The sequence below is a fragment of the Sciurus vulgaris genome, assembly GCF_902686455.1.
Source record: "Sciurus vulgaris genome assembly, chromosome: 15".
NCBI classification, from domain to species: Eukaryota; Metazoa; Chordata; class Mammalia; order Rodentia; family Sciuridae; genus Sciurus; species Sciurus vulgaris.
The window spans coordinates 11179536-11191636 of record NC_136476.1 but is presented as its reverse complement, the minus strand read 5'-3'; the positions used below and the strand labels follow the sequence as shown (position 1 = coordinate 11191636).

Here is a 12101-nt window from a genome sequence, read left to right as displayed (position 1 = left end):
TCCCAAAGGGTACAGTGACAGAGATTATCAGAGAAACACGAGCCAATTATTTCTGTGCTGATGACCCAATATCTTCTTTAAATTGGTATAAAAATAATCCTTTAACAATAGCCAGAGTAATCAGGTCATACCTCAATATTTGGGGGGGAGTTGTGTTTTTTATTGGTTCTATTTATTTAGTTATACATAACATTAGGTTTCATTTTGACATAATTATAAAAGCATGAAATATAATTTGTTCTAATTAAGTCCCCAGTATTTCTCCTTTCCCACCCTTCCTCTATCCCCCTGTTCCCTTTACTCTATTGATTTTTCTGCTTTTTATTTATAGGTTGTTGGTTTTTTTAATAGTTAGTGTCTTATGAGTATACATGATAGTGAGATTCACTATATCTACCTCAATATTTGAATAAAATAGTATACCACAATGCAAACACTTGGACTGAGAGCAACAGTTATGATTAAAAAGATTCAAATATAATTCAATGTAAATATGTATTTCTTGCATTTAGAAAAAAAATCCACCTGTATTAAAAAGAAATTTAGAGCGGAAAATAAAGGTTATTAGCCTAGAGGTGAAGCTGATTAAAGAATCCCCAGATGCTGACTATGGAGCAGGAAGGTTCTGACACACTGTGCCCCATCCCTGTGCAAACCCTGACCGCATGTGAGAAAGGACTGGAGTTAGGGGTATGGATGGTATTGTTAGGTGTCTTTTCAAGAAGACTTATGCAAGGGAAAATCTTTAGACTTAGTTGTGTCTTTTTAAAATGAGGAACTGGTAAATGATTTGTTTCAGTAACAATACAAATAGTAATATTAATCACATTTCCATGTTTTCATTCATTCCTAAAAGTTAATTTGCAAAGTTTCAAACTGAATACTGTTTCAACACCTCCAAAGTTGTTAATATATCTTGATTTCATTCCTTCCTCCACTCCTTTTCTTTTTCTTGATCCTGACTTCTTTTCCTTGTAATATAATTATATTGCATGCAACTTTGTAAGTCATCTCAAATATTTTATTTAAGAAGGAAGGGGATAAATTAGACAAACAATGGTAGATAACTGACCTATGCAAGTAGATCCTACACTTAGTGTACACATGACAATCTAAGGACAGTGAGTGTGTGTACACCATATGATTCTTCATGTAAGATACAAAAATAGGGAAAACTCACATGTAATGTTAGGAGTACACACATTTGGGTGGTTAAAATATTTTAAAAGGCAAAGAACTGTGCACCATAAGTCTCAGAATACTCATAATCTTTAGTTGGGTAGGGAATTGGTAATGATGGAAAGGTGCATAAAAAATGGTCTTCTTGTTCTATTTCTTCTCTTTTTTTTTTCCTTTTTTTTTATTGGTTCTTTTTCACTGTGGTATATTCATATATGTACATAGCAAAGGTAGGTCAGATTCTTTCTACTGACTTTCCCTATCCCATCCCGCCTCCCTTCCTTCCATTTCCCTTATTCTCCTCTGATATTATTTCTATTCTTTTTTTTTTAATTTCAGTGGCTATTAAAAAAGGGCTTTGTGGTGATTTACTAAGCTATATATTTATGCTTTTATAGACATATCTGATATTCTTTCTGTATATACATTATAGTCTACATGAATTATACGAAAGGGTTGAAGTTATACATAAAATTTTAACTTATATATATAAGAACAAGCAAAAGATGAAAATAAAAACAAATCCTTGCAAAACACTAAAACAAATTCTACTAGTAGTTCTAAAAACAAAACAAAACAAGACTAAAAGAACTGTTTATTTCTGGAAAGAACAATGTCTGAATTCTAAACATTGAATATTGAAAACATTAGAGGGATGGCTGAAATAGAATGGAAACTGAAGTGTCATAGCTCTGATGGAGTCAATGCAGTCATGAAAACAGACAAGGTATAAACAATCCTGCAAAATTCATTTTAAGAGAGTTTTTTTTATCAAGGACCTACTATGTGCCAGGCATGGTTCTAGGTGTGGAGACACAACAGTGAAGCAGTGCACACAGCACACAGGTGCCTTTTGATGAAGCTTACATCCCGGAGTGAGAGAACAGGAAGAGCCCAGGAATAGAAAGAAAGACATAAGACAGATGGAAACAAGCAATCCCTGAGGAGGGACTAGCTTATGTAAATACTCAAGGGTAGAAAGAGTTTGGAATATTTAAAAAACCAAAAGGCACTTTTTCCCAGAACCTAGAAGGGGTGGGAAGATATTCATCAGATGATGTCAGAGGGGGCAGAGGGAAGATGATGCCTTGGTTTATAGGAGTGGAGTGCTTAGATTTTGAATGCAAAGAATTTTACACAGTGAATTGATGACCTGATTTATATTTTTAAAAAGTCATTCAGACTACTTCATAGATGATGGATATTATGGAGGAAATAGGACAATAAGTTTCTATTACAGTAGTCAAAGAGAGACAGGATGGCAGCTTAGATTGGGCCACTAGCAGTGATTATGAAAAACATGAATGGATTCCACTTATATTCTAGATGTAGAGTCAGCAAGACTTGCTAGTGGATCAATACGGAGGGGAAGGAAATGGAAAGAATCAAGCATAACTCCTAGTTTATGGCTTGAGTAATTGGGTGGTTGGTAAGGTTTTTTACTGAAATGGGAAAAAATGGAATAAAAGCAGGTTTAGGGGTTCAGAGAATCAAAGGGATCCATACTAAGGTGATATGAATTAGACATGCATGTGAAGATGTCACATGGGCATTGGACATGAGTCTGGAATTCTAAAGAGAGGCCACAGTCAGAGAAATGGGAAGATCATGGTTGGAAATAGTTGTGTATTCTTCAAAAGTCTTGGATGTAAATGAGATCTGTGTAGATTTTTTTTTTTTTTTTAATGCCCAGGTCAAAGTTATAGGGCACTCCAATACTTAGAAGCTGAGCTAAAGAGGAACTAAAAAGCAAGACCAAGAAAGAGCAGGTCCAATCTTTTGCACATTAAGGAACACACTGAAAATTAGGTCTTCTTTTAAGACCTAGAGGAATACATAAATTCTAGAAATGTGTATCGAATTAATGACTGTCTGGAAAACCCCAAAAACAAAGTGACATCATAACTGCTTATAAAGAGAACACTTTAGAAAGAGAACTAGTCATGTTGTAAAAATAAAGAATGCTGAAATTATTTATAAAAACATAGAAAACAAGTCCTTTTAGATTTGGTAGTATTAATACTTGACTAGGAAAGTATAAAATCTAAGTTTGAATTCAGGGAATTCTGCAAAATTTGCAGAATCCATATATTTACTAAAGATTCAGGAGCTTTAAAAAATTGGCCCATTGCCTCCAAATATCTTTACCTCTGAACATTTGAGTGACGTTAAAGTCAGACTTCCGGGATCACCATCCTTCTTGCCAAAACTGCTCACTGACATTCCATGTCCTCCTCACCTACACAGAAGCATGTACATGTGCACGTACACTTTGGCAAAAGGTCCCCAGGGCTCCATTTCCACTGTAATAGTCTCCTTTGTGTTCTACCTCCCAAGCTCTCTCTCAGGACGGCATCCGTACTGGGAGCCCTCACAGAGAGAGAATCTTATCCTCTCACATTCTAATTTCTAAGCAATAAGGAAGTCTACTTTTCTCCGGCTTCCCAATGGCACTTTAAGCCTAACCTTAGGAGAGATCTCCAATGTCAAGAAAAAACAAGACTTTTTACCATAGCTCTGTCTTGGTAGTTCTGAAAACTGAAATAAAGATAAACAAAACAGCCTACCTCCCTTCTAATTCCCTAAATCTGAGCAATATCATCATCATCATTCACAAAGTTGTGTCTCTGTACCACTATATTCATTTTATATTATCTTACTATTTGTAAGATATCATAATAATGAACAATTCACGAACCACGTCTTTCCTAGTAAATAGCATGCATTTTTAATAATAAACCAAAATTCTTAGTTTGCATGATAAACAAAATATTCTCCAGTGCTCGCCTGCACCACACATTGGCACAAAAGATTTATCCTTATTCACAATTACCTTTATTTCCCTTCTGCTCTATCACAAAAAGAAATGGGGTAGTTGAAGGCACCATCTCCCATAGAATATTTATACAGACATCCACTACCATAAAAATATTTAAGTCAGACTTACTGGTGTCATCTGATTTAAAACCTTTGCAGGAACTATATAACTGTTGGACCTTTTCCCCTTCAAACTAATAGACAAAGGGAGTGAAGGAGAGTCCTTAAGAGAGCCAAGTTGACTCGTTCTTGACCTTCCTCCTTTTAAAATTCTTTTAGTCTGTTCCTCAGTTTTCCACTTTCCTGAATTAAACACCTTGAAGAAAAATCTGTGTCCAAAATGAATTATTGAAAGAAAATAAAAACCTTTTAAAACCAAAATGGTGTCTGCATGAGAAAACAACTGAACTTTTTGGTGTCAAAGTCCACTGACAATTTCCAGACTTGAAAACTTACTCTCCAGAAGCAGCAAGCTCCATTGAGGGAGATAAAAGAGATCAGTAGAATACAGTGTCCTTCAGTATCTCTGGGGCATTGCTTACAGGACTCCTACCAAAATGTGCAGATGCTCAAATTCCATACATACATGAGTGCAGCATTTGCATATAACCAAATAATCCTCCTACATACTTCAAATAATCTCTAGATTACTAATAATACCTAGTAAATGGAAGTGTTTTATAAATAGCATTTATAATGTATTGTTCATGACAAGGAAAAAAAATCTGTACATGTTCAGTACAAATGCAATTTTTAAAAATATTTTCAAATGAAATGATGTATCCCATTTGTGTACAATGAATCAAAATGCAGTCTGTAAAAAAAATAAATAAATAAAATATTTTCAATCTGAGGTTGGTTGAATCCAAGAATGTGGGACCCACGGATACAGAGGGCCAACTGTAATTGGTAACAGGGCACTATGACCTCAGTGCCTACAACAGGCTGAAGCAAGTGTGTTACAAGATGGGGTGAATGACCTGACATGATATCATCAAAATAAAAAGTTCATATTTTTGCCAGCCATACAATATTATACAAACCAAGCATGTACAAGTGTCAGGAGATATTTCAAGGCAGTAACGTGAAATTACAGTCTACATTCACACTGTTGCAGGGCAAGAATCACCTCTGGAAGATATTAAAATGGCCAGAGGAACTATTTCAGCTCTCCAACAGAGGTGCAGCAGTGCCATTTAATATTCTTGTCTACAGAAACAGTGCAGCCCCTTCATGCTTATTTTTAAATGCACATTTTTAATATCCAATATAATGTTACTCTTTAACAAACTCTTTACTCCCTGCCTCTCTGATGAAGCTTCCTGTGGTCTTTAAAGGGATTGTTAACCCAAGAATGGATCACAGTCTTTCTGCATGAGCAGATTGAGAGACACCCCATTAAGCCTTCCAGTATTTACTAGAAAGACCATCTCTCACCTCTGAGGAGATGAGCCAGTTGCTCAGTGATGAGCTCGGGAGCCTCCTGGAGAAGCTCTTTCAGCACGAGGGACGAGGAAGACTCCCGGATCTCAAATTCAGCATCATTCTGCTCAACAGCGTTAATGACCTTGACAACTGCTGATTCCAAAGTTTTATCCTCACTGCAGAGCAAATGGAGGAGAGAAAGAGAAAGAGACAGGGCATGGTTTCTCACTTTTTGGAACTATTTAATCTCTGCTTCCTTACAAATAATGACTTCCCCTCAACAGCCAACACTATGAGTAAACTCAGAAGACTCTGAGGAGTAGGATCTTACACCATGTCTTTTCACATTTCATGTCAACTAAGTACCTCCCCAAGATTACCAGAATATCTTGACACCTTAGCAACTCTATCTCATGCTTCATTGTTGGAAAATAATAATAATAACTAATAATGATACTGAGCTTCCAGTACAGGCCAGACTCTATATAAACAATTGAGGTATGTTATCATATTTTCTGCTATAAAAATGATCCTATGAAATGGGTGCTGGTAAAATCCCTATTTTACACAAGGGAAAACTAAGGCACAAAGAGGTTAAAAAATGTGTTCAAGGTTATACAATTAGTGAACAGACTAGCTAGTATTTAAGCTGTCAACCAGCTCCAAAACTTGCACATCTAGTAATTATGGTTTAGAAAAAAAAAAAAAGTCTGGGCTTATTTAATTCCACAATTTTTTATATGTGAGGTAGAGGTGGATTTTATTAAATGTAGGAAGAAAACTATGGATGAAACCAACTGTATTCTGTCAGAAAAAAAATGGGTGACAATAAAGGAAATGAGGATCTCAATTTATTATTGAAAAGCATACTATTTCATAAACAATTCCAAAACAGAGTTCACAACTTCAATCTCAAAACCAGCCTACATTTTTCCATTTTGAAAAAGTTAACACATAAATTTAGCCAAGCATATGATTATCCTGAATATCAAGCTCTGCTTTGTGTGTAACGTAAGCATCCCCCAAAGGCCGACATGTGAAAGCTTGGTCCCTAGGGGAGAGGTTGTAGAAGACTTGAGAAGCTTTAAAAGGTGGGACCTAGTGGGAGTTCCTTGGGTCACTGGGGCCCTGCCTTTAAAGAGGAGAGTGGGAACAGTCTCTTTGTTCCTGGTTTGAAATGTGACCATTTTGACTTCTACACATGTCCCCACCATGACATGCCACCATCATCAGAGACCCAAACTGATGGGGTCAACTGATCTAATGCTTGAACCTCAGAACCATGAGCCAAAATAATCTCTACTTCATAAGTAACCTGTGTTAGGTATCTCATTATAGTGATAGAAAGCTAACTAATACAAACAAGAACTAAACTTTTAGTCCCTTGTCAACAATTGATTGATACATATTACTTAAAAGAATTTCATTTGTTTCAAACAGCATAGGAATAAAAACAGTCCCACATGGGAAGATTGTTTTTCCAAACTCTTTATAACTGAATGCAATAGGACTAATATTAGCATATATTAATACCTATATATTCACTTCCCAAAATAGTTAAATTTAATAATTATTAAATAAATAAGATTTTTTTTCATCTACACTGAGGTCAGTGTCCCCTGGTGCAAGTTAAGAATAATTAGTAAAGTGGCAAGCTACACAAAAAATGAACATCTCAAATGATGGACATATTTAGTGACACTCTATTCAGTAGCAGCAGAAAGTCTACCAAATGGCATAAATGATCCTTGAAGACAGAGAATTTGTCTTATTCCTCTTTATGTATCTCTAGATTCCTGTACCAGTTAGCAGTTCTTAAGTATTTTTTAAAGGAGGCAGAAGATTCAAGTTCTAACATGAATTCTACTAACTGCATGTGGTACCTTGGACAAGTCATTGTGACGCTGGGTTGCAGATTTCCTCTCTGTAATATAAGAAGTTTGAACTATGTGAACTTGCAAAAATCCAGTTTCTACTTAGAGGATAAAGTGGTATGAATGAACAACTGATAATCAAATGATTTTCATGGCCCATCTCTACATATTTTTCCATTTCACTACTGAGATTTTTTTTCTTAAGAACCTTTCAGTTTTATCTAGTGTTTCATTTCAATTTTCATTTCCTATTTTTAACATTAGTACATAAGTCTAATGTGTTGCCATAAGAAAATGTTTGAAATGGTTTAAAATTATGATTTTGATCAGTTTGCTGGCTTTCTACTTAAAGATGTCATATTTGAAATGCAAAAGTAAAAGCAGAGTTGACATAACCCAAATGTTGTCATAAAAGAAGCAAAAATATTCCCTTTTCTCTGAATGACCTCTGCTTTCTTCTTAACTGTTGGCAATTTTTTGTTCCAATTATATAAAATTAAAATATGCTTGACTAGAAATAGAAATCCAGAGGACAACAACAAAAATAATAATAGTACCTATTAAAAATAATTTAAAAACCAGACAAGAAGCAGTTTCTTTTTTGTTTTGTTTTGTTTCCCTTTTTTCCATTTTGTGTTTTAAATTTTTCTACAGGGGCTGGAAGTGTAACTCAGTGGAAGAGTGCTTGCTTCTTGATTTCAATCCCCAGCCCCACTCAAAAAAGAAAAGAAATCTACAATGAACTTACATTAATTGTATAATAAGGAAAGAAATAAATCAATGTTTTCTTTAATGCTGAAAATTTCTATTAAGCAAGGTGCAGTGGAGCATGCCTGTAATCCCAGTGGCTCAGGAGGCTGAGAAAGAAGGATCGCAAGTTCAAAGCTAGCCTCAGCAATTTAGCAAGGCCTTTTCTCTAAATAAAATATAAAAAAGGAAAAAAAGGGCTGGGGATGTGGCTCAGTGGTAAAGCACCCCTGGGTTCAATCCCTGGTACCAAAAAGAGAAAGAGAAAGAGGGGGGTGGGGGGGAGAGAAAGGAAGAAAGGAAGGAAGAAAATTTGTTAATATTTCTGACATTTTACAAACATCTTTATTGACATTCTACTAATGATGCCATCCAATAATGTCCCAACCCTTTCTTCTTGTGATGATAGTTTATATCTTTTTGCCTTGTGAAATATTTGCTATTTCCGGAAGGTATTTCAGAGAAATCTGGTGACTTCCTACTTGACATACTAGATATTCCTGAGTTATTTGTTTTGGTCCTTTTCAATGTAAATAATTAAAATTAAAGTTCCATGTACTAAGACACCAAATTTTTTCAAAGCCTCTGAAATCCTCTGGCCATTCTGGGCCTCCAATTGTGTTCCCTACTGTTCTGCTGACGCTTGTCTTCTGTCTGATCACCTTTCTCCCCTGGGTTTGTCTGCTGAACACCTGCTTCAGGGTCCAGATGAAAGACCACCCCCAAGGCAATCTCCTCCCTCCAGAATGAATGATTTCTTCAGCCTCCCCATTGTTGTTTGGGAAAAGGTTGAAAATAAATTCAGGAGAGAGAGTTCTCATCTTCATTCTGCCCAGCATGTAGAGGTGAACTGCTTTGTTTGCTGCCACAGTATCTGAAATGGATCGACAATCATGTGGGATTTATCAATATATTTCATTGGTGCCTTTCACGACCTTTTTTTTTTTTTTTTTCTCAAGTCTCCACCATTTTTTACACCTTTATGTAACAGAAGGGTCACCCTGCATTTGGGAAGTAGGTCCAATTGATGTATTAGCTGCATTTCATAAATAAGCAGGATTCATTTGGTTCTAGTCTGTCCTGGAAGTCTCAGCTTTTAAGACATCTGCCCAAAACACAATCCTAAGCAAGGTGACAATCGACCAGAAAAACCTTCATTAAGGGATCTGACCTTCAGAGCTTCATGGTCAGCCTTACCTTGCCAGGACGTTGCTGCCAACGAGTGTTATAGACAACTTCCCTTCATCATTTAGCTGATGCAGGTTAATTTCATCTCGGAATATGTGGAATGATTCAGAGATATTCAGCTCTTCTAAAATAAACCTTGTCTCAGTGAAGTAAGTGAATTCAGTTCTTGGGATATTCAGCACTGGTAGACAGAGAACCCCAGGTGGGCTGACCTATCAAGAGAAGAGTGGACTAAATCACCGAAAACAGCAGGAGGGAAGACACAAGGACATTTTCTCCAGCTTGAGGGTAACTGGTAAAAGGCATATAAGTCTTTCAGCAGCACCAAATAATTTGACATTCAGAACCAAATTTCCTGAACACAGTTAGTAGAGCATTATCCACTTAGGGGTCAGGAGCCCCTAATGTTTTCTAACCTCCTTACCATAATTGAAACTTCTCACAACCTACTTGAAATAGTTTATGTCTCACTTCAACCCCTCCATGATTAAACACACATACACTGAGCAAGAGAGAGAGAGAGACTGAGAGAGAGAGAGAGGGAGGGGCAGGCCTTGGTTTCAGTCCCAGCACTGAAAAAAAAAAAAAAGAAAGAAAGAAAGAAAAGAAACACTATATAAGTCACTGAAAACTTATTTAGGAGCCAGATTTAGCCCACACACTAACAGATTGTGATCTTTACTGATTTCTTATATTATAAAGAACCTCTTATGTTCACAACCCTCATAAAAAAATTTTATGTCAATCAGGGGAAATGGGAGATGGGTAGGAGGGAGATCCCCAATAATAAACTTAGTTTTCTATAAGACTATTTTTAAAAAGGCTCCTTATACTATGATTATACAGCAATAAACCTTATCATTATCATTAAGAGCATGTGGGGGTTGGTAACATCAAATTTCTGCAAAGTCTTTATTCTCTCATATCACCAGCTCTGTCACAGCACAGTGCTTGTCACCTGTCTCTCCTTTCTAGCATGACAAAGGCAGAACTTTTGGACCATTTTGTTCCACTATGTTTTCCAGCGCAAAAAACAGTCTAGCTTTAGTAAACATCTAAGAAATATTCATTGAATGAAATAAAGGAGCCAATCACTGCTATAGTATAGTACCCAAAGCACAAACCTATCCCAACAAAGTAGGGTTTTCTCACCTGCAATACTATACTGAATCACAATCATTATTGTTGCATAATAATCATTAGCGATACATGGATGGCACGTTAGTTTTCCTAATTCGTTGATAGTTATCTCTAACTCCTAAATATAAAGTAGAGAAAGGAATCAATACAGGAGTCAAGAGCATGTAGCCTGAGCCTATCCTGGAAGCAACTATTCTGAAGTTGGAGTCAGAAGAACTAGGCTCCTGTCCTAGCCTCTGCTGTATGAACTGGAGACAGCCTTGTCCAATCTGAGCCTGTTTTCCCTATCTGTGGAATGGGGCTCACCTACCAGAGTGAGAAAGATACAAATGGGGTGATATACAGGTAGCTACAAAGCCCTATACTTATGCCAAATGTTCAGGCTCTGAGAGGGAGAAATCAGGATCTCAGGAAAATTTTAATGGTGGTACAGACCACTAGCAGGGCCAGGGCCCAGTAAACTAAGAAGACAAAGGCACAGAAACACAATAGAATTCCCAGTATCTGACTTTTCAGTGATTCCACATTTGTTTCTATGGGGGCAAAGCTTCAAAGAAGAGGATAGTCATACATCTCTCTATATATCTTTTTTCTATCTATTTTATCTCTCCCCGTTATTTTTCCCACCTCTTTTGTTGGATATCATTATATTCATTCAAGACATTGTAACTATTGTTGGTAGGTGTTATTAGTACATCATTTTCTTAAAAATCCATGTCGTTAGCAATCTTAAACATCAATCCAGTTTAGTCAACTGTATGTTCTAATTGGACAAGCAATAATTTTTTGCTCTAGAAGTCAAAAAAACCAGTTAATAAAGTTAGTGTTTAATATGCATATCCTTACACAGGCACAATTATCTTCTCATACCAATTAATCTTTGCTGTAAAGTTCAACAAATTTTAAGATAAATTTGAAATAAAGCCCACATGTAGAGATCGGAATATTTTACCCATCATTTTCGTCAGCTGCTGCCCTGAAGCAGTTCTTGCCACCCACAGCTCATTCTGGAAGATTGGGTTTCATGTGAATTTAAATTGCTCTAGATCAGCTATGCATACTGTCAGGGGCCAAGGATCCAAACAAAATTGGAATAAAACAAACGAGACTCTGGAAAGTTAAAAATCGTGTGAGATTTTCGGAAATATCATCCAAATATCCAAACAGGTTTTAAGGCAATTAAGAGTATCCGGGGCTGATTAATTTTATGGAAGGAAAATTTAAAAACAATTTCTTGAAAGCTGTTTTCCATTTTTTACCACTTTCATAGAGTAAAAAGATTCCCCCTTCAAGAGAGATTATCTTTACTGAGCATGATGGTGGTGTACAAAATCAGGGCTAATAGACAAAACTGAACAAGGACCGATAGAATGTAGATTTGGCATAGAATATCTCTGCCTCTAGAAATTCCAGTTAGTATTCTCTATACGTCATGTGATGTTCATTCAAGTTATTCCACACATATTTTTCTACTCCTTAGGATAAGACTGTCCAACAGGATGATAAAAATAAAATAAAAATTTCTTATCCTTATATTGTTAGTTCTTTGAATTCCCATAAAATACATTATTATAAACATTTTTTATTTTTTATTTGAAAACATGGACCTTACTGAAGCAAGGTTTTATTTTTTTTTCTCAGTTCTTTGCTTTATTATTTTCCCTATAACCTGTGTAATTGTTATAAATCAATTTAATGAAAAATAAATTACATAATGAAAAGTTTGTTACA

General features: G+C 35.9%; 1 protein-coding gene and 1 pseudogene across 7 annotated transcripts in view; both read right to left on the bottom strand.

The window, feature by feature from the left end:
• The window catches only part of PRUNE2 (prune homolog 2 with BCH domain), a 255008-nt gene that overhangs the window by 190371 nt on the left and 52536 nt on the right, over positions 1 to 12101 (bottom strand). For all 6 annotated transcript variants that reach the window (XM_079112083.1, XM_079112086.1, XM_079112085.1 and 3 more), the window contains exons 3-4: positions 9240 to 9442; positions 5434 to 5597 (exon numbers count right to left, since the gene is read on the bottom strand). In XM_079112083.1, the coding sequence (XP_078968209.1) occupies positions 5434 to 5597; positions 9240 to 9442 (367 nt within the window). The remainder of the gene's footprint in view (positions 1 to 5433; positions 5598 to 9239; positions 9443 to 12101) is intronic.
• On the bottom strand, positions 8359 to 9084 carry LOC306644859 (EKC/KEOPS complex subunit TPRKB-like; annotated as a pseudogene). Its single transcript has 2 exons — positions 8816 to 9084; positions 8359 to 8637 (listed from the first exon to the last, which is right to left on the bottom strand). The product of its transcript is annotated as an EKC/KEOPS complex subunit TPRKB-like (transcript).